This window comes from Magallana gigas, chromosome 3 (assembly GCF_963853765.1).
Source record: "Magallana gigas chromosome 3, xbMagGiga1.1, whole genome shotgun sequence".
Lineage (NCBI taxonomy): Eukaryota > Metazoa > Mollusca > Bivalvia > Ostreida > Ostreidae > Magallana > Magallana gigas.
This window is the reverse complement of record NC_088855.1, coordinates 30,826,957-30,854,024: the sequence shown is the minus strand read 5'-3', so window position 1 is coordinate 30,854,024 and position 27,068 is coordinate 30,826,957. Positions and strand designations below refer to the sequence as shown.

General features: G+C 33.2%; 3 protein-coding genes and 1 long non-coding RNA gene across 6 annotated transcripts; 2 read left to right on the top strand and 2 right to left on the bottom strand.

Annotated features, from left to right (window-relative positions):
* Positions 1-1,385: 1,385 nt before the first annotated feature.
* On the top strand, positions 1,386-5,827 carry LOC105346117 (sperm-associated antigen 7 homolog). Its single transcript, XM_011454587.4, has 7 exons — positions 1,386-1,572; positions 1,727-1,794; positions 2,023-2,111; positions 3,284-3,368; positions 3,790-3,879; positions 4,196-4,349; positions 5,115-5,827. The coding sequence occupies exons 1-7, from the start codon at positions 1,494-1,496 to the stop codon at positions 5,300-5,302; spliced, it is 753 nt and encodes a 250-aa protein (XP_011452889.3). The 5' UTR covers positions 1,386-1,493; the 3' UTR covers positions 5,303-5,827.
* Positions 5,828-5,904: 77 nt separating this feature from the next.
* On the bottom strand, positions 5,905-7,300 carry LOC105346118 (uncharacterized). Its single transcript, XR_010712026.1, has 3 exons — positions 7,155-7,300; positions 6,569-6,709; positions 5,905-6,148 (listed from the first exon to the last, which is right to left on the bottom strand). It is a non-coding gene; the product is annotated as an uncharacterized lncRNA (long non-coding RNA).
* A 1,380-nt stretch (positions 7,301-8,680) lies between these two features.
* Positions 8,681-14,210, top strand: LOC105346119 (uncharacterized). Of its 3 annotated transcripts, none has more exons than XM_066079307.1 (5): positions 8,681-8,791; positions 10,090-10,161; positions 10,600-10,856; positions 11,026-11,209; positions 12,320-12,951. In XM_066079307.1, the coding sequence occupies exons 2-5, from the start codon at positions 10,095-10,097 to the stop codon at positions 12,481-12,483; spliced, it is 672 nt and encodes a 223-aa protein (XP_065935379.1). In that variant the 5' UTR covers positions 8,681-8,791; positions 10,090-10,094; the 3' UTR covers positions 12,484-12,951. The 3 variants fall into 3 exon arrangements, with proteins under 3 accessions (XP_065935379.1, XP_011452893.3, XP_034336536.2); XM_011454591.4 differs by lacking the exon at positions 12,320-12,951 and adding an exon at positions 13,215-14,210 and having other exon boundaries at positions 8,684-8,791; XM_034480645.2 differs by lacking the exon at positions 8,681-8,791 and adding an exon at positions 8,870-8,997.
* A 1,610-nt stretch (positions 14,211-15,820) lies between these two features.
* On the bottom strand, positions 15,821-26,853 carry LOC105346120 (dolichyl-diphosphooligosaccharide--protein glycosyltransferase 48 kDa subunit). The gene is made up of 11 exons (XM_066079301.1): positions 26,671-26,853; positions 20,009-20,119; positions 19,811-19,897; positions 19,401-19,504; positions 18,318-18,412; positions 17,973-18,066; positions 17,598-17,743; positions 17,142-17,289; positions 16,889-17,009; positions 16,616-16,722; positions 15,821-16,275 (listed from the first exon to the last, which is right to left on the bottom strand). The coding sequence occupies exons 1-11, from the start codon at positions 26,795-26,797 to the stop codon at positions 16,120-16,122; spliced, it is 1,296 nt and encodes a 431-aa protein (XP_065935373.1). The 5' UTR covers positions 26,798-26,853; the 3' UTR covers positions 15,821-16,119.
* Between the last annotated feature and the right edge of the window lie 215 nt (positions 26,854-27,068).

Below are 27,068 nucleotides of genomic sequence, written 5' to 3'. Positions count from 1 at the left end.
GCTTTAAAAAGCTATTCAGGAAAGCTTGATCTAGCTATTTTGTCATACATTTTTCTTAAATGTGTATTTTTTCAGCATGTAAACAAAATCACATTTTAGTGCAGTGATAGCTTTCAACTTTGAACTGTTCTGTGAACAATGCATGTAAAGATTACTCATCAATTTGTGGCTTCTCAGAGACTCTGCACTTAAAGTTTTAAAAGTTAAAGAAAGTTTTAACATTGCAGCTTTTGCAAACTTTCAAGCAAACAATATATCTATATTATTTGGGTAACTGTCCACCACTTTGTGTGCAATGAGACGTGGATAAGTACAATATGATTAAAATCAGCCGTTCTGATACGCTACCGCTCTCGAGAGCGATAGCGTATCAGAACGGCTGATTTTAATCAGATTGGGATAAGTATGATTTCTTCTCATTGTGCTGTGTAATTATTAATCAATTATCTTTTTTACCATAACTGACCTCCTTTATATTTCATTCAAGAAGTAACTGTGTGGTAATAGATCAATTGCCAAGACACAAATGGATGAGTAATATTTACATGCATTGTTTACAGAACAGTTCCAAAGTTGAAAACTATCACTGCACTAAAATGCAATTTTTTATACAAATGCTGAAAAAATTACACATTGAAGAAAAATGTTTGACAGAATAGCTAAATGAAGCTACTTTATATAGCTTAATAAAGCTATTTAGCTTATTCAAGCTATAAAGCTAAATATGGAGATGGTACTGGACCTGACAACAGCTTATTGTTAGATAGTCAGAGACCTGTGTAGGTATGCACAGCGATTAAGATGGCAACAACTACCATTACACGATAAAAATGTATCCTCATCTGCAAGATAAGTGCTTGTTAATCATGTACAATCAAAACTTGATTGTTTACAGTTTCCACAATTTCTGGTAAGGGAAATTTAATTCGAATTTCCTTAATATTTTACCTTTCAGAGCAGATTTAGATTTCAGTATTTCGCTTTTTGTCTGTGGTGTTTTTACCGCTAAGGTAAATACTTGTCTCGTCCCCTTTGCAGTGGACAGCCTCAAGCAGCTGAAGGAGATCATTTTGATCCCTTAGCCCATGAACTCCTTCAGGTTTTTCAGTTTTCACAAAGTTGTCTGTCTAGCAAGGTTGCAGCAGGTTCGCAGTGAATAGATTTTTACTATAAATAAAAATAAAACCAAGTAAGCTAAAGTTTCCGGACGGACTATTTTGAAAAAAACAAACAAACATGCATATGAAATAGAATAATTTCATTAACCCATTTTGAATGATAGTAACCGTTATTTTGCATATACATATATGTCTCTTTACATACGGTAAAAAACTGCACTATACTGTATAGTTTCTATGCTTGCATCGGATTCGCTTTTAATTTGAAGTAGGCGATAAAGTTATCGTGAAATTTAAGAATCGTGAATCGGTGCGGTGTTAGGCTATAAAGTAATTACTTATTTCGGAACGTTTGAACCAAAAAGTAAAACCATTATGGATTTACTTGGTTCTATTCTTGGAACTATGCAAAAGCCACCTACCATGGGTGATGAGGAAAGGAAAAAGGCTAAAGGTTCACTCATCTTCATTTTTTGTAGTTCGAATTTGTTCAATCAATTATTGATTAATTTAAGGAGCATAATGAAGATTTGCACATTAAGATATTTCAAATTCTGTTTACATCCAGAATTTGATAATATATTTAATTTGATTTTTATAAACTGCAGCACAAAGGGCCTTACATGAAAAACAACAAGAGAAAGAGAAGAAAAAATTGCAAGATTTTAGAGAAAAGGTAATTTAATCTAAATAAGTAACGTTGTGTATATTAGAATGAACCCCTGTAAAATAAACATGGACAGCTATCTGAAAATATCACTTTAATTTCAATATGTTGGGCTTTTTCTATTATGAGCATCACACAGTCTTTATTTCGACAACTACATCATTCAATGTTTTCCCCTTCAAAACTTTTCTTACATTATTTTTCCAGCATTAAAATTTAATTTATGATATATTGTAGATACAAAAGAGAATCCACGACTTTATTAAAGATGGAGCCCTTCAGAAATTTAAGTTTGAGACTATGGACAAAGGATGGCGAGCCATTGTGTAAGTAAACATGGTAAATCACTGCGGCTCTGATCAAGATAGGTGGTGCATATCTCTGTTGTTTACAAATTGTTATTGCTATTGTTTTAGATATCTAGGGGCAGGTGCTGTGTAATCATCAGACAGTGGTCATGCAGCCGTGCATGTTTTGCTGAATGAGACACATGATGAGACACATGGTCCCACAGATACATGTGGCAAATATTCTGTGGGTCTTGTGGCATTCAGCAATTTATGGTTATTGAAATAATATTCTTCATGCTTCTGTTTTTGATATGTTGCTATGACATATCAAATATAGGAGTGTAAAGGTTTTATTTTAAATAGATTAGGCATTCAGTGGATAGTCAATGAAAACTTCTTTTGTACAATTAATACAGCAAATATGTATTTCCTGTTCCCACAATGGCTCTGATTATCAATAGAAAAGCATTTTAGCCACTTAAAACTTAAAGCAACAAAATAAAAAAAACAAAAAAGCAAAAAATTAACAACCCCCCCCCCCCCCAAAAAAAAAAAAAACAAAAGCCAAGGTCACATGATGCAGTTCTATACATTTCATCAATAATTAATAAGCATTTTATCTATAATTGTAATTTTGATTTAAGTGCCAGTCTGCCAGATCATTTATGATCTTTGGGACAGAATTTGCAATATTCTGTGCAATGGATAGCAGTTTTTGTTCTTAAAGGGACTTGGACAAGATTTGAGATCAAAATTAATTTCATTTTCCATTTTTAATGTTTAGATGTTAAATATGGTATTTTGGAAAATATTCTGCAAAATTTGTAACAAAATCATTTTAAAATTTTACGGTTTAATATATTGATCTTGGTTATATGAAACACAGTTGAAAGAAACATGTTTTCACTATGTTTATTAATACGAATTGGTTATTCGGTTATAAGGAATTATGAATATACATGTTGCAAAAAAAATCCAATGGTCCCTTAGAATTCGCTACAACTGAGTTTCATCAACAGTAATTTCATCACCGCATTGTTAAAGTGCAAATTTTTAATGAATCTGATACACCAACATGCTACTATGACAAGTTTCCCAATGAAAATATTTACATATGCCCTTGGGTGACATTACTGTTCCATTGATTCAATGAATTTCCTTTATTACCTATCTTTCAGTATAAATTATATCATTTTTTTATCATCTAGTCATGAAGTTGCTGATGTTGCAGGCTTGACCTCCTTTTCGTTTGGAATTGAGGAGGAGGACAGATATGTTATGATTTGGAAGAAGGTACATGTAATACTGGCTATAGAGTATCAATTCTAAGTGAAAACAATATATTGTGTATATATGCTGTTTACAAAAACATTGTTATGTGAGGTCAGAGTAAGTAATAAGCTGTAATTTGTTGCAACTGTCCTTTCTGTTTGCCAGTGAATCTCACAACCGTATAATTGATAATTTTTAAGTCTCCCAAACAAAGTTTGGCGACCACACTGACAACTTTATAATTATCTGACTTACCCCAGAATCTTTTTTTTTTCTAATTTTCCAAGAATATTACATTATCTTTAATTTCCCCCAATGATCCATTATGTCCTTCAAAACATGAGAGAAATTAAGTAAGTTAAAGAAAAAAAAGTACTTCAGTAAATATATCAAAATAATTATATGGATTTAGGATGGGTTTTTTTTTTTTTAAATTTTGTAGGAGTTTGCTCCAACAGATGATGAAATTAATGCACTTAAGGCTGGTAAAGAGTGGAACCTTGAAATGGCCAAGGAGCTAGAGAAGCAAAGGGTGAGGCTTTTAAAAGTGATCGTAGTTTTATTCAGTCCATGACAAATCCCCTGCACTCTTCCCATCTTCCCGAAAAAGTAACAACAAAGCTACATGTACTTTAAGAACCCCAATAAAACTTTAACTCTAATTTCATTCATACTAACCTTTGGTACTTTATTTTCTCATGAAAAATTTAGATTTATTTTAACGTAGTAGCAGTTTTGTAATATATTTTTGGGGATAAGTTCATATTAGTATGCATATCCCATAAGAGTAGAATAAAAACAATGACTTAGAGAATACAGCATACAAATGTAATTCTCTTATATTTCAGGAACTAGAGAGATTGAGTGCAGAGGAAAATGTACCCACCCAAAAGAAAATCATTCCAAATTCTAACTATAAAGATAAATACAAACATTTAATTGGAGACGAAGCTGCAAAGAAAGGGGCGAAACAGACGACAGCTAACCGGTCATATGGATTTGGTGAGTTATCAGAGTTGCTATTATAATAACAAAAGATGTCGGAACAAGTACCGTAATGTTTTTTTACCAATACCATTCATACCCCGCAGAACTTGTACCCATGTATTATAGTACAGGTTCTCTTGGAGAATTTGTACCCAGGTAAAGATTCTTTTTGAGAAATCGCATAAGTTCTCCGAAAGAACTTGTACCCAAATATTTATGCATCTAATGCATGCAGATATAGATTCTATCAATACATATGTATTACATGTAGAACTAATTTTGATTTGCAGTAAGGTTTTATTCACTATATCCTTATCCTGTCTTTTGATAAAAAAAGCAAATAATAATAAATCGTAATTACATATACTTATCCCTTTATTGCTCCAGTCTGAATTTACAAATAAATTTCTCTAATGATTATTGTCAATTTTAATAAAATTGCTTCTTACCGGTATATGGAATGCTCTTCTTTGAATACAATAGTACGAAAAGGTGTAACCTGTCTATGAGATACTCTTACTTAAGTTATCAAATTTTATGAAAGTCTTAAATATATGAATGGGATATTATTTGTTTTGTACCACCTAGTCTTCAGGGTATGGTTTCTGTTATAGAACCAATTATGTAGGGTACAAATTCTCTAAGAGAACTTGTATGCTACTACATGTATTTTGGTACTATAGTTCCTTAGGATATGGCTTCTCCTGTTACCCACAACTGTAAGCTTTGAAGTGCAGCTTCATTACTGCAGTAATGTTTTTTAATTTAATTTTTATCTAGTGCCAAGTGAAAACAAGCGAGATCACAGGACAATAGAAGAAGTTTTAGCAGAAACCAGAGCAAAGAAAAAGCTTAAAACAGAGACCCAGGCAAATCCTGTGGGCGGTTCACAGGGGGAGGGGCCAGTCTCAGGGAGTTCTGTCAATCAAACCTCAGAAATCGGGAAAACTGTATCAGACAATAAATAACATATCACACAGATATTAATTATAAACAAAAGATGTTGATTAACCTGATACTTAATTCTAAATATTATCCAATTTTATTAACATTTGATGATTTTTTTTTTTACATGTATAACTATGTTTGTAAGTCAATTCAAATGTGATGGATCCTATTTCAACACACAACTCTCACCTGAATTAACCCAGTTTGGAACTGATTTGTATTTGAGGGTAAAATTATAATTGAGATGTTAATGAATGTGTGTATTTTCTATGTCATAATGAATGAATTTCTATAATATCAAAATGAGCTTTAAATAAGCCAGTATTGTATCGTAATAAGTTAATGTTGTATGAAGAATTATGTCCAAAAGTTGTAAAACTCCTGTTTGCTATAAATGCTGTTTACTTTTAATGTTGTATGAATTTAAAGTCGTATAAAAGTGTAAGCATTTGTTTGTACCAATTTTCATCCTAAATGATTTTTTCCTAACAAGTGTGCTTTTGATATTTGTTGATTTTATATGAAAAATAAAAAATAAATTACAATGATCTATGATTTGTTATGAAAGTCGTCAATTGATTTACTTTAAATGTTTTTTTGAAAAAAGATACAAATGTCCACAAACTTTATAAGTAACTCTTTATTTCATAAAATGTATGATTCAAATGTCAAAGCACAAATCAAGCAAACTACAGTCAATGTAATAAGGTTACAGTGACTACTAAGTCCGGAGTTGCATCCCTTTGCAGTACAGTAACACTGGGTGACCTCCCCTTGAAATGGAACATACTGAGTGACACAATGTTTATCCCTTTCACCACCGAGCATGGGACCTGCAATCTCAGCTTTGAAGCAAGATCTGTGAACTAACAGGATAAAAAGACATAAACTCAATTACAATGAATGATAATGGTTTTTATTTAGGAAAATCCACACTATTTATGAATACTATAACGTTAGCCCTTTAATATAAAACCTATAGGCCTATAGGGTTTTTTTTTTCATCTTCCCCAAGTCAAGGGTTTCTGGTCCGCTCCGACATGTATACATGTAGCGGAGCGGATCTGAAACCCTTGACTAGGGAAGATGGTTTTTAGTTTCTTCATCTTCTCTGAGATGCTTATTAATTTGGATGGTATTTTAAGTCACAATTTTGTCAATTTATGGTAATTTAATACTTCAAGGTCAATCGCAATTATTGGAATTGATAAATGAGCATTTATAAATAACCATTTTTTATTTGAAGCAACTGCATGGAATTTGCTCGTTAAATTGTGACAACTTACACTTTTGTCCATACGTGCTAGATCGCTTCACTTTGAGGCAGGAGGAGGGACAGTTGATCAGGTATTGGGATCCGCCCCAGAAAGGATCGCCACACAGAGGATCGTGTTCACTGCTGCAGTTGTAGCAAGCTACCCCCGAAGCTAAAGAGATACATGTATTATAAACATAATAATGATAGACTGGCACGAGTGTGGATCTAGATGGGTGGGCCCGGACCGCACCCCCCCCCCCCCCGTCTTCTTCTGACAATTCACAATGACATAGTAAATACTAATTCACATTCTGTTAAGTTACCAAAATAAATCACCTTCGCCCCTCCCCTTTCCAATGGCGTGCTACATATATTGTAGACATTGTTCATAATAATATTGAAACTTAATTAGGCTCTCAATCCCCGGGGTTCCATCCTTTCCCTCCCGAATAACCTTTTTCGAATGTTTTTCATAAATAAACCCTTCCAAGGTCATTGATAAAATGATACAGAATGAAATGTACTACTAGTATTTACACATTAACAGAATATAACTTTCCTGTTACATAGCAATGCGACAACAAATGCGTATGATAAATGAAATGGAGTCAAACCTTTTCCAATACAGACAAATAAACCAACAATTGCTGCAGAAATCTGTAATCCATACATAGTTACATGTGATGTTGTGTGAGGAAAACGCGTCATCAGGAACACAGGGGAAATAACACTAGAGCTCCTTTAAAAAGGGACACAAATTTTCCTATAAAATCGGTATACACCCCCCCCCCCCTTTATTTCATTCTGGTCCCGTCAGATCTCTTATCTCCACATCTCTAAATACTGGGATACTAAAATGCTCTCTAGTGTTTTAAACAGTAACTGCATTACTGTTGCTCCCGGTCTGAAAAGGTTCGTCCATCCGATTTTTTTTCAGACCGGGGGCTACAGCTTATTTGAACAGTTGCGATTTGAACAATTGCGAGTTTAAACTTTCTAGCTATTTCAGCGGCGAGATTTTATAATTTACACATAGGTTTTTTTTTAGTATTATCGTAACTTTATATCTCGAAAAGGAAAGAATTTATTGTTTATATTTACATTGTTTAATTTAAATTGCTTATAAATTTTCAAAAATTTAGCTGGTAAAAAGTGTGTAAAAATTGTTTTGTCGATTTATAGAAACTGACTTTCGACACAAGTTTCTGTAATATTTGGAAGTTACATATGTACATTTATCCTTTCTCGAATCCAAAATCAAGGAATTCTTAACCTTTGCGCAATTTTTTTTAACTAATAAAAAAAATGAATTTAGAATTAAAGTAATAACTTTGATACAGAGTCAGTAACAAAATAATTTTACAAACATAAAGATTTAGCTCTTCAATGCAGTAAATCATTTTAGAAATCATTCATTATTTAAAATGCATATGTCTTTTTAAATATTAATTCTAAAATGATGCTGCCAGCTACCCTTAATACCCAGGATGATTGGCAAAACAATAAAACGCCGGAGTATTGTTTTAAATGTAATTTATATTAGAGAAAAGCCAAGCAAATTTATAATGTAACGTCGAGAGAAAAATAAAATTTTAAGATACTTCAACAATTAGCTCTGAAAGTATGGTAAATGAAAACACTCCTTGCTAAATGTGACAATTACTAATGAGCATAAATACGTCTTTTATCTTGACCTTTTCTACTTCGTTAAAGGTCGTGACAATGAAACAACTGTCATTAAAGAATCAAAGTTTTGGACGAAAATTAGAAATATCAATACATGCTGTGTGCAGTGTATTAATATTTTACGTATAATTATGTTTAGAGTAGTTCTTAAAAATCTATATACAATTCCTAAACACATTTTGCTATATCGAGGAGAGCATTAATATAAATTCTAAAAATATTTTCAATTGTTATTTTGTCAGTATTTTGGTTCCATATACAGCTGATTCAATGTTAGTAGCAACGGCCTTCATTGATTGATTTTATCTATTGTAAATCGTTGCTAATTTATTTAAACAGTATTTATAGCGCTCTAAAATAAATTACAATGAATCAAGGTGAATTGCGTCCGTTGTATTATTATAAATATATCTTGCATACTTTGACCTTTTCACGGTTCAGTGGCGCGCTGCACTTTTTTCCCCTTTCCGTACCCCCTCATTAATGACAGTACCGTAATTCATTCCCCCTGGTGTCTCTCTCTCATCACTCTACTACGGCGAGGCAGTCGGTTTAGCGGTCACAGGTATGAAATATTTACTCCTTCTTTATTTTTCTTTATTTTCAATATTTAATTGTTACGAGGGTTCACCATCACGGCCCTATACGTTTGGTATTAATACGGGGGAAAAAAAGATAATCGATTGTTTTGTGCTAAAATCTGAGAAAACCAATAATTTGCAAAGTAACCAAAACATTGGCGTCCTTAGGGGCGAATTCAAGGGCAGTAAGGTATGTACTAAGATAGTTACTGAAATACCATCGCTGCGTTTCTTCCAAATATGCTCTGCATATTACATTTATTAAAATGAAATAATCAATTGTTCAAGCTTAACGCTGATAAGTCATTTTCTTACCAGACGCGACGCTGTTGGTTTTTGTGCTGTAATGTTATACAATATTAACTAATGGTAAATCCCAACTGTTTACTTAAGCTTTTTTGATGTGACACAACTTAATTTACTTATCTATTTATTGGATGTTTACCGATATCTTTAACACAGTATTTTTGCAAATGTCCGAAACACAAAATGACCTTCGGCCAAACATCGCCAATAAGAGGTACCTAAGTGTTCTTTTAAAAAAAATACGAATGTTTAAAGAGAGGCTATAAATATCCCTGTAGCCCCAAGGTGTATGGACTACAAGCCTTCTGTGGTCTGCTGGAAAAATATTGTGTACAATTGAGCGTCAGAGGCAAGTTCAATTTGTTACCTGTCAGACGCTCACAATGTCATTGAGGCCCCAAAAATGCCATCTTATTTATCAAGTGAATATTTTGGACAACAAATTATTTTTTTTTTAAATAAAATTGATCTGATAACACACGTGTATCTCACATAAAAATATTGTAAACTTTTTATTTTCTTTCGAAAAAATTAATGTTAAAATTATTTCATATTTTACACAAATAATTTTCTTAATGCCTGTTTAAAGTTGATAAAATTCCTTGTCCCTAGTACAGTTCAATATAAAATGTTTTAAAAAAAAAAGCATAATTAATCTTTCAAGAAACAACTGAAAGGAAAAGTTGCAAGGTGCCCTTGGTGAATATTCAATGAGAGAACAGACACAAGTTCATTTACGACACGTCATAAATTTTGTCAGGCGACACGTGAAGAATTCATGTCAACTCGGCCGTAGTTTTACATAATTTATGTTTATATAGTAGATGTTTTAGAAATTTTATTGACCTAGATAAGAATTAATGTGAAAGAAAACATTTCAATAAAAGACGTTTACGTAATGTAATTATGCAATATATGATAAACCAATCGGATTATTATCGAAAATTAATGTCTTCATTTTTTTTTCTCCTTCAAGGCACCATGGAGGCCAAATTTATCTTAATTGCTGTAATTATTCCAATCATTGCTAGTCAAGGCATCAATAAAGGTAAGAATTCAATGTTAAAAACTATTAATTTTTTTTAAGAGTCTGCAAACCCTATAATATAACGTGTACAGAAGAATTGCAACAAACATATTTACATGTTAAAAAAAATAGTTCTAGATGATACATGTAAAGGTGACACAAGATTCGTTTTTCTGACCCTTCCCCGGAAAGATATTTAAATATCACCACCACCCAACCCCTTCAACTCAACAAAATTACCCCCCGCCCCAAGGAAAAAATCGTTATGCGATGTACAGTATTGTCCTTTACAAAAATTTAGATTATTGAGAATCAAATTTGTACATGACATGTACAAATTTGATTCTCAATAATCTAAAGTTTTGTAAAGGACAGTATCCCATCCCCTCACAATCATCCCGACCGCCTCGTCCCTGCATTTACATGGCTTCACATATTATATACCCGGTATTCTTGCAGTGTCTTTGGACAACTCAGAAAAGAATGAATGTGGACAATCCACCAAGCTCTCCAGTGGATCTCAGATCCAGTTGACCTCTAATGGAAAGACCGAGACCGGAATCTGTGGATTCCTCGTCAACAGGATTGATAAAATCAACACCAAGTGTCCTTATCCAGGAATATGCGCGCGCATCGACGATTCTCGTATGGGATCATGCCAAGCCAAAGTGGCATTTACTGGAAAATATTTCGATAAAACTCCAGACAGCACACAGGTATAAAAAAGACATCCCTTGTGTATTGAGTTAAACCTCTAAGTAAAGATTTTTTAAATACATGCACAGGTGCATAGCCCGTTATAACATTAATTTCAATGTAACCATAAATTATGGTTACATTGAAATTAATGTTAAAAATGGCCCCTTTTTAAATTCAACCTTTCAGGAACTGAGCTGCTACATGAAGCCTAAAGGAGCTAAATTCTGCACCCAGGCCCCTGCACTGCGTGTGGAGGTGACAGAGAACCCCGATGTCCCGAAAGCGGAGCGGGAATACGGATTCAACATCACTGTATATACCCAGTGCTTCGACAACAAGGAGAAACTTATTGTTGAATATGTAGAGGATGGTAAGGGGTTTTCGCATTGCATGTATTTATAGTTGTTCTTTAATAATATATTTTCTTCCTCTTATACATGTACAACCAAATTCCTAAAAACGCTATCCCAGAAACCTTATCTGTGAATCTTACATGGTAGCTAACTAAAAATGGTTATGATTTCAAACCACACCCCAATATCATAATTTTTTTTAATTTAAGCTAAAACAAAATGCATGGACGCACAACCGTGATAAAAATATGGATAGTAGAAACTGCGTATACAATTTTAGGTTAGCTTCTCCAGTCTGCACAAGCAATATTTTGAGCTCCGTCCGATTTTTTTCTTAAGGAAACAGATTTATATATTAATTAAGACAATGAATTCACAATTGGTTGCTAACATGAGTGTTTTATAAATATGCAATACTAATTCAATTTTTAACCAATATACATATGCCTTTATATCAATATATTCATTCATCAAATAACCATATATATCTATTTATATGCACAATGTACCGATATAATTATAAACTGTTGCATAACAATGTAACACGCACAATGTATATAATATATCTATATGTATATATCATGCAATTGAAAAATAAAAATCAAGGTTAAAGTAAACGAGTAAAAGTTGGGCTTATTGTGCGCGAAATATTAAACATGTAGTTAATGTTCTCGGTAAACCCTCTTGTTTTATTGGCGCATTCCACAGCTTAAATTGAAACTAATTGATCTTTCAAGCAAATGCATAATAAACCATGACCCCCCCCCCCCCCCCTCGTAAAGACTTGCGATGTTTGACTTTTGTACCTCTCTTCCCTAAAACTGTATACAGTCTTTCTGATGAAAGGGGAAAAAAATAGTTAAATTTCTTTGCAATTTTCGACCCCATATGATATGCACCTCTATCTCCCAACCCCAACACGAAAATCCCATCCCACCTACATTTTATATATCCCTCTCCCGTGCTCAAGAACTTACGTTGCTTCTTTGCTTTTGAAAGATCTTCTTGCTTTTCCACGACCGCATCAAATCAGGGTCACACTGAGGCAACTTTTTCACGGAGAACATGAATGGTTGACTTCTTGATCTGATGTACCTCTTCTTTTTTCTTTCCTTTTTTTCTGTTAGACTATAAGGGTCCGGATCTGGAAGAAGGATGGCGCATGAACTACATTATGGGAGTGGCCGTGGCAGCGTGCATATGCACGGTGTTTCTCATTGTGATGTGCACGGTCAAACTGTACGCGCGCAACAACCCATCATACAGGAACTTGCAGAGCGCAACAAAATAAATATGAACTTATTATTAACAAAACGCTTTTTCTTAATAACAGAGTTCCAATTTTCCATTTTTTTTTCTTTTATTCATTTTATTTTCTATACCAAAACTTGTTCGTTGTTTAGTGTATGTATGCACGGTCGAACGCTTGTTACCAACTACTTGTTCTAAAAACGATGCATGTCCTAATAGATAAATGATATTTTGACTTTTGAGTCACTAAAAATCTTTGATATAATCTTGATTGCACCTGAACATACAGTTTGGTAAATCTATTTAATTAGCTATAAGACTAAATTGCATGCTACTACATTTTTTTTATTTGCTGCATGCTTCAATACTTGTATTTTAAATAGAAATAACAAGATTATTTGCAAAAGTAGGCAAACTGCCAGATTCAACTAAAAAAAAAAATTGTCCAATGAATTTCAAGAAAATACTCCAGATTGCTAGAAGAAGATTGCTTCAGCATAATTAACTATTTTGCTTTTCTTGCAAAATACGAGAATTTTAGAAGCTGCTTAGGGTAAAGAATATTTTCCTAACTACGATTGGTACTCACTTCCGCAATTGAAATCTTGCATGATAATGAAATATTTCAAAATGATGACGCTTCATACATGTTTGATAAATTATACAGATAAGATATGCATGATACTAGTATACAATCTGCTTTATAATTGCAAAGACCATGCATGTTAGGGGTCCATTTTTCTCTCGCTAACTGAAACTGCTATTTTGCAGAATACCAACCTCCGGATCTGGAATCTGCCTGGAGAAAGAACTACATCATGGGAATTGTGGTAGCCGCTTGTATATGTTGCGTTTTCCTGGTTATCGTGGTTGTCATGAAATGTTACTATAGAAACAAACCCTATGCTGGTATTAAGGAGGATAGATAGAAAGTTTCTTTTTCTTCTTCTCTCCCGCGCGGGACCAGCCCGGTGTATTGTGTTTGTCGTCTGCTACTACGATCAGAATCCAATACTATATAAGTATTTCTCTTTTTTACTTAGAAAACACAAAAATTAAGCTGCAGCACTGACCCAATTCACCGGGCTGAATCTCCGCATTTGAGAAACATTCCTCTAAAATCGGTTTTCACACTAAACAGATCCAGAAGTCATTCCAAGGGAATCAATTTTAATTCGTTGAAAATAATCGTTTATTTACTTGAAACAGCATAATGGTCTTTCAAAAAGTTCAAAACGTATTTGTTTAAAGTGTTTAGTGTGAACCCGTGTTCTTTCTATGAAAACATCCCCATTGTACCTATGCATTTAACATAGAACGTACGAACAAAAATGCATTTGTTTTTGTTTCTTTTTTTAACGTTGGAGATGGAATACATGTTCATGTTGAGAATCACTATTTTGTTTGTTTTCATATCTTGTTAAAGGTTGTGCAAGAGCGAATGATACACTTCATCGATTTGTATATAAACTGAATGTAGATAGAACAAGTTTTTGTGACGAGCAGTTGTTATGTGCTTTTGATAAATAATCAGGGAATTCTAAGAATTTAAATACATTGTTTTTTTAGCAACTGATTAGCATAAAGCTTTTTTGCATTATACCGAACCATGTTGTTACATCATGCATATATTTAACTCAGTTTTAATATCGTCAACAGTCAACGAATCTCTTTGTTCTAGTCCAATGATGACTATAAGTATTTTCATGTCCAATTTTGTAATTTGTGCAATTTATTATGCAATAAACAAGATTTTTTATCATCCTAGATGCGTGTTTTCTTGTTAATATTTTAGACGGTAAAAATTTTAAAAGGAGAAAACAGTTTAATTTTTTTTGTTTGAAACATAGTTTTCTGCCACAGACACTTGTTTCATACAGTGTACTTAATAACTATAAGCAATATCTCAATTTCTCCTATCATTTCGAGGCCATATTAAAGGTCACCAAATCAAGCCCCTGTATCCGTAATTTCAAACCGTAATTGTTTAAAATGATTAAGCATACTGTTACAAACAATGCCTGCGTTTTCAGCATTGCAATACAATTCTTCCTCTCAAGTTTAAAGAAAAATATTATTGTGTCCTTCTTATCATCAACAAATCGTTATCTAATTCTGAACAGCGGTTTAAGAGGAGTTGAGCTAAGAATACGTTCATTAATACATTCAATATATGGCCAAAATTTTTATGTTCAAAAGAATAAACATTCCAAAAATAAAATCAAAAGGACAGGTGCGTACAATGCGTTATACACCCTCATTTGGAGAAATAAAATGAAACTTGAAACACTGTGCCGGATAATTATGCAATTGAAAAGGAAGCATTTTGCACCTGTTTAAGATGCATGCATCGATTCAAATACGCCTTATGATAGACCATTGCTTAATGAGTTTTTAACTACCTTTGATATCAATGTATCTCACCTGTCCGGTGAAATATTTAAAAAATGAACTCCAACAGGAAAACAGTTCTCTTTTTTCCTACAGGATATATTTGGAATCTCCTACCGGAATAAAAAAAAAATTTCCTGCAGGAGTTTAAATTCTGATAGGATTTGAACAAAACCCCCTTAGGATTTTAAAATCCGGTAGGAAATCTTAATTTCTTATAAGACAACTACCCGGTACCTGTCTGATACCATCTCCACTAGCAAAGGGTGACGATCCACTCCTTTACTCTTTTCACCAAAGAGAGTAGAGGAGCGGATCGTCATCTTTGGCTAGATAGTCTGAAACCGATTCCTGTAGGCAATACTTTTCTCCTTTATGAAATTTAATTCCTTTAAGACTTTTATTAAAAGGATAAATTTTAATTCTTTATCATTGATTTTTAAAAGTTGAGTCTAGACTCAGTATGGGTCAAAATTCGTGGTTTTCACAAAAGCTTCAAACTCCATTTATAATTGTCAAACAAAGTTTTTCACAGAGGTTGTTATGCGTTATTGTAACAGTGTGGGTTGTAGATACATGTTCTTACTCTCAGCTAAGAGGGTGCGTTCGAATCATCGTAGGCGTTTTCATTTTCATTTCTGTGCTTAATTTCATTTAAGATAAAACAATTTTTTTCATTTTTAATAGAATAGAATCATTTTGGAAATATTTAAATCTTTCAGATGCACAACTTCAAATGTAAGATTTCTTTACATAAGATTTCCACATAATTTGACAGGCATTGTACGCTCTTCTCCTTTCCTGTTACCATGCACATATAAAAATTGTGTCCTTTATTACCTACAAAGTTTCATAGAACTATGTGCAGAGGATTTAAAAGAGCTTTAAATACAAAGAACAAAATAGGACTGACTGAAAGACAGGATGGTCAAAAACATACTATACTCTGCAACTTGTTGCCTGGTGTGCAAGTTAAAAAGAAACACTTCTTAACGAAAATGGAATAATTTATTATTTTCATAAAAAAGTACCTAAACATGATCTTTTAATCATCCAAAATGCATCACAACATTTACTTCCACAACTTTCATTCTTTTACTGATGTTATAAAATGTACATGTACAATCATGATCTTGAAACGAAAACTTAAGTCTGAAACTGAATGTTGTTTTTACCCCAAACTTTATGAATGTTCACAAAATATTCACACAAAGATTCAACAAAATGTACAAAAATAAAGCTTTAAAGTAGTTGATAAGATGTTATTATTTCTGTCATGCTGAGGTTATTCTTTCTTTTCTTTGGGTTCTTCTTTAAAGTGTAGGAACACAAGACTGAATACACAGACTCCAACCATCATGGAGAAAGCGCTGGTATAGTAGGGGTAGGCCGAGTAAATGAACCTCTCGTACTGTGTGTGCTGTAGAGGTCTCACTGATACCTGTAAAAGAGCAACAGAAAACATTCAAGAGTTTGTCACCCAACTGAAAATAAACTCAACATCAGGATCTATGTCAGTAAAAAAATACCAACAATTTTGAGAAAGCATTTTTGACCATTGCCATGAAAACTACATAAAAATTTACTAACTTCCATAAAACAAGAACAAAGCAAGGTGCTTAGATGACCCAATTTTGATCCATAGTGGAAGTAATTTGTGTAATCTGTATTAGATACATTTATATGTTTTATTACTCAGGAAATGAGACGGACCCTTGCTATAAGCATGAAATTATTAATTACAATAAATTGTTCGTTGTTTTTGCTTTTTTAAAATTTACCTGAGTTGTACTGTACAGGTGTGTGTAGCCCACTCTGTTGTAATCCACCTGGAACTTGTAGACTCCATAAACGTCAGGTAATTTGAAGGTTATGTGGAATTTACCATCTGCAAAATTAAAATGTATAAAATAAGCTTCTGTTACAATGCTATTCACAATTGAAAAGCTCTGGTCAAGCTATACACACTTCATATTGATGTTTGTTTAATTATAATTCCCGATAGATTATTGCATTATTTTACTGATAGTGCCCAAAGAAATGTAAATATTTACTAGAGTTCTTGAGAGTTGTTCTCACAAATGGGTCAATACGGACAAATTCGAGCTGCACATCTTGACCACTGAATGGTTTCCACTTGCCATCCTTCAGTTCTTCAATTTCAATGGAGTAGTCCTTCAAAATAAAGTCATTTTACAGAATCTTTGTAAAATCTAGCAATGGTTTCCCGTTTGGTTAAATATATACCCCAATTTTGTCTGCTTGAGACTGAGTGATCTGTGGATGTGTCGTTACACTTGTACTTACCACCATATCAAAGACGGTGTAAGCCTGGGGTGGTTCCTTCTCTCCCTGCTTATTGTGTTTGACTGCTCCCACACGGAGCACACCCTTCTCCTTGAACACCCACTGGGTCAAACTCAGAGCCAGATCCTCGTTACCAGATTTTGGGAATCTGAGGAGGAAAGAAACAGGAAAGTGAGTACATATAGCTGTAAGCATTAAATAAATCTTAAATGAACAATGTATAACTAAAAGAGAATTGCTAGCTAAATAAAATATAACTTCTTTCAATTGAATTAATTTTCAGCATGTAAAAGGGCAAAATTTACTGAACACAAAGAGCACTTCCATTAACTTTCAATGCTTCATTTTCATTTTTTGACATTTTCAAACTGAAAGCAACAAAATAATTGAGATATGCCAAAAGAAAATAAAGCGTTGATAGTTAATGGTAGCATATAAAGAACAGACACCACGTACTGTTTGTTGGACATTCCACTCTGGACACTGGCAGTAAAGAACTCGTCACTGAAGAAGTCCAGGGAGCCAAGGAAGACAACTCTTGCATTATTTCTGGCCTGGAGGGCAGCTACGAGAAGTGTGTTTTTGCCAACAGCATGAGGATACTAAAATCATGGGAATCTCATTCTTTAAATGTTTCAACATAATACATTTGTTGTTTTTTTTCCCTTTCAGCAAATTTGCAAAACTGGAATAAATCTGGGAACTTTTAAATCTGCTTAGTTACATTTATGATTACAAAACTTTTTAAAAGTAAATGTATACAATAATCAATATGACTTCTGGCTGTTTAAATTTTTTTTGTAACTACTTTATGCATAATGTAGTACTTACATCATCAATAGCTTTGTCGGGGGAGAAGGAGTAAGCAGTGGAGGAGGCATGGAGAACACTCAACACAAGGGGGTTCTCTGGATCAGCCACCATTCTGTAATCACACAAGACAATTCAGCAATTGATTTCTAGTGTGAAATATTCTATCAATTGAATAAACTTTCCTCCAATAAAATTTGCTGTAAATTACTGTCTGGATTATGCATTGTGTATTGAAATGAATCCTGGTAAAAAATTTCTTATTCTTGAGAGATATTCTCATGTGGTTATGAATTATAATTCTTATGCACCCTTTGGTTGACAAAAGAAAAATTAAGGTTTAAATTAATTTAAATTAAAACCTACCCAACTCCACGGTACAGCAGGGGGTTGATGTTCTTGGAGCCTACAATCAAGGGAGCGTCCAGCAGATTTTTGGAGTCAGCAATGATCATTGTGTGCTACGAAGTAATCATAATAGCAAAAAAATTAGTCTTTTCCATCAGAAATTCACTCTCATTTCAAACCAATTATAGCAGCAGAACTGTAGCTCTACGGAAAATTTAAATTAACGGATTATAGAGCTACAGTTCCGTCCATTCAAACAAGTCAATGTGACTGCAAACCAGGTTTTCTTTAATGTGAACTGTATCCATAATTCATGTCAAACACTATCTACCGTATCCAGAAAATTGGAGTACCCTATATGCAATATTTTCCCAAAAAATGATAAAGTTAGACAGCTGGTATTTTTTTCATAAATTATCTTAGCAATATGCACACCTCTGATATATGTACAATTGATTTGCAAAACAACAACTTCCTATCTTGAAAACTGTAGGAGGAGTTATCCATACAATAAGGGTACCCTTTTGACAGCCCGCCATTTTCACCATTTCGTTAGATTTTTCCATTGGAAAACCCCTTTAAAAACTGTATGCACAAAAAGTTGTGCAAGGTTTTGGACTTACCAGGTATTAAACTAATTTAGGAATATATTCTGTGAAAACTTTGATACCAAAATACTCCTTAGAATATTTACTTTAGATGTCATTACTTGCCTCTTTATATCTTTTAAACACCCTAAACAGCCCAGTAAAGTGAAATGTTGTGGTTTGTTTACAGGTAAAAATGAATGCTCTTGATTCCCATACAAATTAAATATACTTCACTTTTCAAGGTCTGTTAAGGTGTATGGAAAAACATTTGAAGTAAACGAGGTTGTGAATCAGTAGTAAAATATCTCAAGAATTTTTTGGTATAAAATTACAGAATATATTCCTAATTTTGTTTAATAAGTCCAAAACCTTGTGCAACTTTTTGTGCACAATGAATATGCAGTTTTTTTGTATGGATGGAACTGTAGCTCTACGGTCCATCAACCAAAATATCCTGTTGAGCTACAGTTCTGCACCTTAAGCAAAACCACCAGTAATCTGGTTCTATTACCTTTCCTTGGTCTTTGATGTCGTAGTTAAGATGATCAATTACAGCTGTTTTTTCGTAGTCAAACTCGACACCACACTCTGTAGCTAACTCACGAATGGGGTCGCCTGTTTTGAAAGAAAATATTCAGTCAGATCTTTTGCTTCTTTATACACTGGATACTAAAATCATTTTGTAGATTTTAAAGTGACTGTAGAATATAAGTAATGATCAACATTTTTCAGTAAACGTGTCTTATGAACTAGTACACTCCATGGAATATGCTAGCAGTCTTGCTGAGAAATTTCAATTCATAATCCTGGGATGCCATACTTTTTTACTTCATATGTTTGCTGTTCAATCTTTTATTTTAATTTTGAATACAACTGGTGGTTATATGGTGCATAAAGAATGCAGATGGAATATTAACATACCAATATCTGAACTAGCTGCAACCAAGACATTTCCACCTCCATCAATAAAGTTGGTAATAGCAGCAACATCAAGTGATCCCCCAAACTCTAAAAAAAAGAAGAAAATATTGAATATTTAGACTTAATGACTGACATGAATAAAGGAAAAGAATTGTGCCTAATTAACACAGAAATACAACAAGTAAAAAATTTCATTACCTTCTACAGATGGGGAGAACAGAATCAGATTGTCATACAGAAACTCTCCATATTTCACCAAAGCCAGACTGGAATCATCTGCTGTCTTGAATGTCAACTCAAATCCTCGATCTATGAAAATAAAGTATCACAGAAAATAAGCTTTATATACATGTTTTTCCTCTTTTTTATATTACAAGTTTATTTGGGGATAGATAATTTTCTAACAACTTGTTAGTAACAACAAGGTATGTCATTTGACTTTTAAATGCATAAAAGTAGTATTTACAACACCTACAAAGCTCCTGTATCATGGAAGCGTAAATAATGAGGAAAATATACAATTATTGCTGTTTCTGAGGTAAATAAAATGATTTAGCTATCCCATCGGCTCGATAAATATTGTACTTCTTGGGTAGCTTACTCATTGTATTGAACGAAATAACAGCAATAATTGTTTTATTATATGATTCAGCCACAAATTGATACAGACACATCAAATTTAGTGTTATCAAGCATAGATTTTAGTTTGAAGACATAGCCTAACAAATTGAGAAACATGATTTTTCATTAGACAATCTATCTGTAGTCTAATGTAGAAAAAATAAAATGTACTATTGACCTCCTAGGTCATATGAAGATGAATATAACATTTTATTTTTCCTAGATTGTTGGATATCAGCCGATCAGAGAGCTAGGAATTATTAAATCGTATACTGGTAATAGATATGGATATTTCGATCTTAACTTGATCAATGCTTTATCTAATATAAATATGCTTTAAACATGATTTAGATTCACATTTGACAAGTGTTGTACGCAATACTACCCGAGCCTAAACATTTCAGTGTGAAAGGTCTTTTAAAACATTCAAAATTTGTAAGGGCCGGCGATCGATCAACGTCCGACCTTCCCTGATTTTAAGGAATTGAAGGGATATCCTTCCAAGGGTTGCAAAAATGACACAAAATCCCAATTTCATCAAACTATCATAATAGGGTCCCTTTATTTATGACAACAAACCTAAAATCCCAACCTGATTTTTATTCTGCGCAGCTCTAGGATTACAGAACATAAAAGTCAATCTGCAGTAACACACTATACAGGTATTGTGCAAGTTTACTCATGATTTACTGGTAAATACATCTAGGAATGCATAGATCACAATAGATGCATTTAATTTTAAACATCTTTGAAGTACAAAAAAGGTGCATAGCTATTTCAAAAAAAAATATCTAATTAGTATCAAGTACATAAGCCAGAGTACTTCTTGTTCTGCCTCTGGTGGTAGTAAACATGATGTACTTCAGCTTCAGAAAAGCACAATTCAAAATCAATAAAAATTAACTGATGTTTAATAGAGGTACCCTGCAAATGGTTTTTGTATCAATATATTTGATATCATAATTGATAAAGGATGTTAAGTTGTAGTGTTGTAAAATCGGAGCAATTTTACTATTGATAATCAAATTGAATCGGCAGCTCACGATCGATTATAAAATCGATTATGTAAACTTTTAAATTCCAACAAAGATTTTTTTTCATCCTGAGTAAAAGATTCCAGCATTAAAGAAAATACCTTTTTTTTAAGTTCATAATTCATATATTAATAGTTTTTTTGAATGAACTTATCTTCAAATGAATTAAATATTATATTTAAAGAACAACCTAGGACAAAATTTTAATTTAAATTGAATAAGAAGCATGTCAATAAAAATAAAACTTCTAAAATTTGTAAAAACTTATCCAATTCACTAAATTTAATTGATTTGATACATTAATTCATTTAAACATTAATTTTGTAATTCTGTGAGTTAAATGACAAAGGCAGTTCATATACTTCTGTGTATTTTGGATGTATAAGTACAACCATTTGACCCAATTACAACTGTTATGTAGCAGATCTGTTTAGTTTTGAAGACAACTGTAAACAAACGGTTTTAAGATTATTTTAGCAATATTTTGGCAGTATCATTAACTAATTACAAGTTTCAAACTATAACAATTATTGTAATATCAGCGTGAAAAGTAATAAACATCGGTTGTAATTTTCAATGCACACTACACCCGTTTTTATAACTCATGAAGATAAGACAGTCGCAAGTTACTTCCGTAGTCACAACAGGGGTAATTTACCAGGTATAAAACTGAGCTTGTGAAAGCGTCTTATGAATTTGTTAATTACAATTTAATGCTTTTGGGTTTAATTAACACGATCGTAAACTCAGAATACAGGGCGACTTCAACTTCTCTTTTGGAGGAAATTCAGGCGAAGTTACCGATCACAAAGCAAGTCGCCCCCTAGGTTGGTAACTGTATGATAATATGGATATTGCTAAGCAATACAAGGTTATCTGTCATGTGACTGAATTTTTGCGGCTATCGATGATATAAACTTACCATCGATTGTTGCCGACTTGCTGCCTTCAGCTACGGTTTTTCAATAGTCGGTGACTATCGTAACAACACTATTAAGTTGATCTTTGATTTCATTACGTACTGCGAGACATGCCTATCCCGCTATGGTATAAATAAATGTCTGCCAGCTGAGGCATTGCCAAAGAATATTTGTTGAAAGGACCATATGTGATATGTATGCATTTTTCGCCCCCAAAGTTAAAGTTTAATAAAGAGCTTTAAAAATAAGGTGGAAGATAGTTGAAATCATATTGTTGGAAATAAGTGTGTAAAAGGTTATCACTACAGCGACGTCATAATGTAGAAATGACGTCATGAAGATTGTCTTATTTTGATAAATTGATGTTTTGTAGCAAAATACGGGTATTTTTCCATGGTTTTTTGACTGGAAAACATTGAGAGCAGGCTTCCTCATGTGCCATTTAATGTGTATATGAAGAAAAATGTATGCTAAAATCGCACTACCAAATGCAAATTACAGAAAAATGAGAATATTTTCATTTGTTTGCAAAATTGTGGGAATTGTGTCATTGGGTGACGTCATAGATAAGAAGCAAATGAGCAATTATGACTAAAATCAAGATTAGGCATCTTCTGTACAATGATTTATGATTTTTACATGATACTATGCAAAAATTGGTTAAAATTTTGGTCAGATTTTTGACAATACCAAGCAGAGTCCTTTACTATCAAAGTATAACTACCATTATAAACGGTGACCTCATGTGGTAGGCTATCCCAATAATTCCCTTCATTAAACAACTGCATGGCGTGCGCGTGTAAATACATTTATCATGTTCATAAAGTAAAATGGGACAGTTTTCACAAAGTAGTTATAGCTTGTTTTAGTAATTTTTTGCATTTGTTTTAAGTAATTTTTTTTGCATTTGTTTTGTAGTAATTTTTTTGCAGTGAAGGTATACAGTAGATCAGAAACATGTCGTAAAAGGATACTTTATTGAAAACTGGGGGTATGTTCGTTCGCTCAGCACCTGACTCACTCAGTGACTGTCATTATGCATGCAGATCGTGCAGCTACCAACTCACCTCTCAGAGTTCTGAAAACACAGAATGGGTTTCTCTGATTGACCAGTTATCGACTAAGACAAGCGTTCTTTTGTTGGCCAAAACGGCACCCATGCAAAACACAAGAATAATGGACAATCGCAACATGTCTACACGCTTATACACTGTGTGAGCTTTCTCGTCAGACGTGGCAAGTATACCGGTTTCCGCTAGAGGGCGTAATCAATAGGGAGAAAAATGGTGTAAAAGTAGTAAACCGGTTAAATTTTACTGTATGTATAGATACATTTCCACAACAGTTAATCTACAAGTAATAGATTTCCAAAAAGCTTGCCCGACTAAAAAAATTTATTCCATTGGAAGCATGTATCAATTATTATAAAATAAATAAATTTCAATGCGGTCCCCAGAACACATTTCAAATCAAAGTACTGAAGTACTGAAAGTGGGCTCTTTTAGTATAGAATAATCTCTCTCTCTCTCTCTCTCTCTCTCTCTCTCTCATGCTTTTTAATGTCGACCGGGCACGTAGCATCGTTTTTTAAAGTGGGGGGGGGGGGGGCAGACCCATCTAAAAGATCTTGACAAGCAAATTAAAAAAAGAAAAGGAAAAAAAAGCTTGTACCTTTCCTAAATTCTGATTATCTTAATCCGTGGGGCCAGGCCCCCTGCCCCCCCCCCCCCCCCCAGGATTTTAAGGAATTGAAGGGATATCCTTCCAAGGGTTGCAAAAATGACACAAAATCCCAATTTCATCAAACTATCATAATAGGGTCCCTTTATTTATGACAACAAACCTAAAATCCCAACCTGATTTTTATTCTGCGCAGCTCTAGGATTACAGAACATAAAAGTCAATCTGCAGTAACACACTATACAGGTATTGTGCAAGTTTACTCATGATTTACTGGTAAATACATCTAGGAATGCATAGATCACAATAGATGCATTTAATTTTAAACATCTTTGAAGTACAAAAAAGGTGCATAGCTATTTCAAAAAAAAATATCTAATTAGTATCAAGTACATAAGCCAGAGTACTTCTTGTTCTGCCTCTGGTGGTAGTAAACATGATGTACTTCAGCTTCAGAAAAGCACAATTCAAAATCAATAAAAATTAACTGATGTTTAATAGAGGTACCCTGCAAATGGTTTTTGTATCAATATATTTGATATCATAATTGATAAAGGATGTTAAGTTGTAGTGTTGTAAAATCGGAGCAATTTTACTATTGATAATCAAATTGAATCGGCAGCTCACGATCGATTATAAAATCGATTATGTAAACTTTTAAATTCCAACAAAGATTTTTTTTCATCCTGAGTAAAAGATTCCAGCATTAAAGAAAATACCTTTTTTTTAAGTTCATAATTCATATATTAATAGTTTTTTTGAATGAACTTATCTTCAAATGAATTAAATATTATATTTAAAGAACAACCTAGGACAAAATTTTAATTTAAATTGAATAAGAAGCATGTCAATAAAAATAAAACTTCTAAAATTTGTAAAAACTTATCCAATTCACTAAATTTAATTGATTTGATACATTAATTCATTTAAACATTAATTTTGTAATTCTGTGAGTTAAATGACAAAGGCAGTCCATATACTTCTGTGTATTTTGGATGTATAAGTACAACCATTTGACCCAATTACAACTGTTATGTAGCAGATCTGTTTAGTTTTGAAGACAACTGTAAACAAACGGTTTTAAGATTATTTTAGCAATATTTTGGCAGTATCATTAACTAATTACAAGTTTCAAACTATAACAATTATTGTAATATCAGCGTGAAAAGTAATAAACATCGGTTGTAATTTTCAATGCACACTACACCCGTTTTTATAACTCATGAAGATAAGACAGTCGCAAGTTACTTCCGTAGTCACAACAGGGGTAATTTACCAGGTATAAAACTGAGCTTGTGAAAGCGTCTTATGAATTTGTTAATTACAATTTAATGCTTTTGGGTTTAATTAACACGATCGTAAACTCAGAATACAGGGCGACTTCAACTTCTCTTTTGGAGGAAATTCAGGCGAAGTTACCGATCACAAAGCAAGTCGCCCCCTAGGTTGGTAACTGTATGATAATATGGATATTGCTAAGCAATACAAGGTTATCTGTCATGTGACTGAATTTTTGCGGCTATCGATGATATAAACTTACCATCGATTGTTGCCGACTTGCTGCCTTCAGCTACGGTTTTTCAATAGTCGGTGACTATCGTAACAACACTATTAAGTTGATCTTTGATTTCATTACGTACTGCGAGACATGCCTATCCCGCTATGGTATAAATAAATGTCTGCCAGCTGAGGCATTGCCAAAGAATATTTGTTGAAAGGACCATATGTGATATGTATGCATTTTTCGCCCCCAAAGTTAAAGTTTAATAAAGAGCTTTAAAAATAAGGTGGAAGATAGTTGAAATCATATTGTTGGAAATAAGTGTGTAAAAGGTTATCACTACAGCGACGTCATAATGTAGAAATGACGTCATGAAGATTGTCTTATTTTGATAAATTGATGTTTTGTAGCAAAATACGGGTATTTTTCCATGGTTTTTTGACTGGAAAACATTGAGAGCAGGCTTCCTCATGTGCCATTTAATGTGTATATGAAGAAAAATGTATGCTAAAATCGCACTACCAAATGCAAATTACAGAAAAATGAGAATATTTTCATTTGTTTGCAAAATTGTGGGAATTGTGTCATTGGGTGACGTCATAGATAAGAAGCAAATGAGCAATTATGACTAAAATCAAGATTAGGCATCTTCTGTACAATGATTTATGATTTTTACATGATACTATGCAAAAATTGGTTAAAATTTTGGTCAGATTTTTGACAATACCAAGCAGAGTCCTTTACTATCAAAGTATAACTACCATTATAAACGGTGACCTCATGTGGTAGGCTATCCCAATAATTCCCTTCATTAAACAACTGCATGGCGTGCGCGTGTAAATACATTTATCATGTTCATAAAGTAAAATGGGACAGTTTTCACAAAGTAGTTATAGCTTGTTTTAGTAATTTTTTGCATTTGTTTTAAGTAATTTTTTTTGCATTTGTTTTGTAGTAATTTTTTTGCAGTGAAGGTATACAGTAGATCAGAAACATGTCGTAAAAGGATACTTTATTGAAAACTGGGGGTATGTTCGTTCGCTCAGCACCTGACTCACTCAGTGACTGTCATTATGCATGCAGATCGTGCAGCTACCAACTCACCTCTCAGAGTTCTGAAAAACACAGAATGGGTTTCTCTGATTGACCAGTTATCGACTAAGACAAGCGTTCTTTTGTTGGCCAAAACGGCACCCATGCAAAACACAAGAATAATGGACAATCGCAACATGTCTACACGCTTATACACTGTGTGAGCTTTCTCGTCAGACGTGGCAAGTATACCGGTTTCCGCTAGAGGGCGTAATCAATAGGGAGAAAAATGGTGTAAAAGTAGTAAACCGGTTAAATTTTACTGTATGTATAGATACATTTCCACAACAGTTAATCTACAAGTAATAGATTTCCAAAAAGCTTGCCCGACTAAAAAAATTTATTCCATTGGAAGCATGTATCAATTATTATAAAATAAATAAATTTCAATGCGGTCCCCAGAACACATT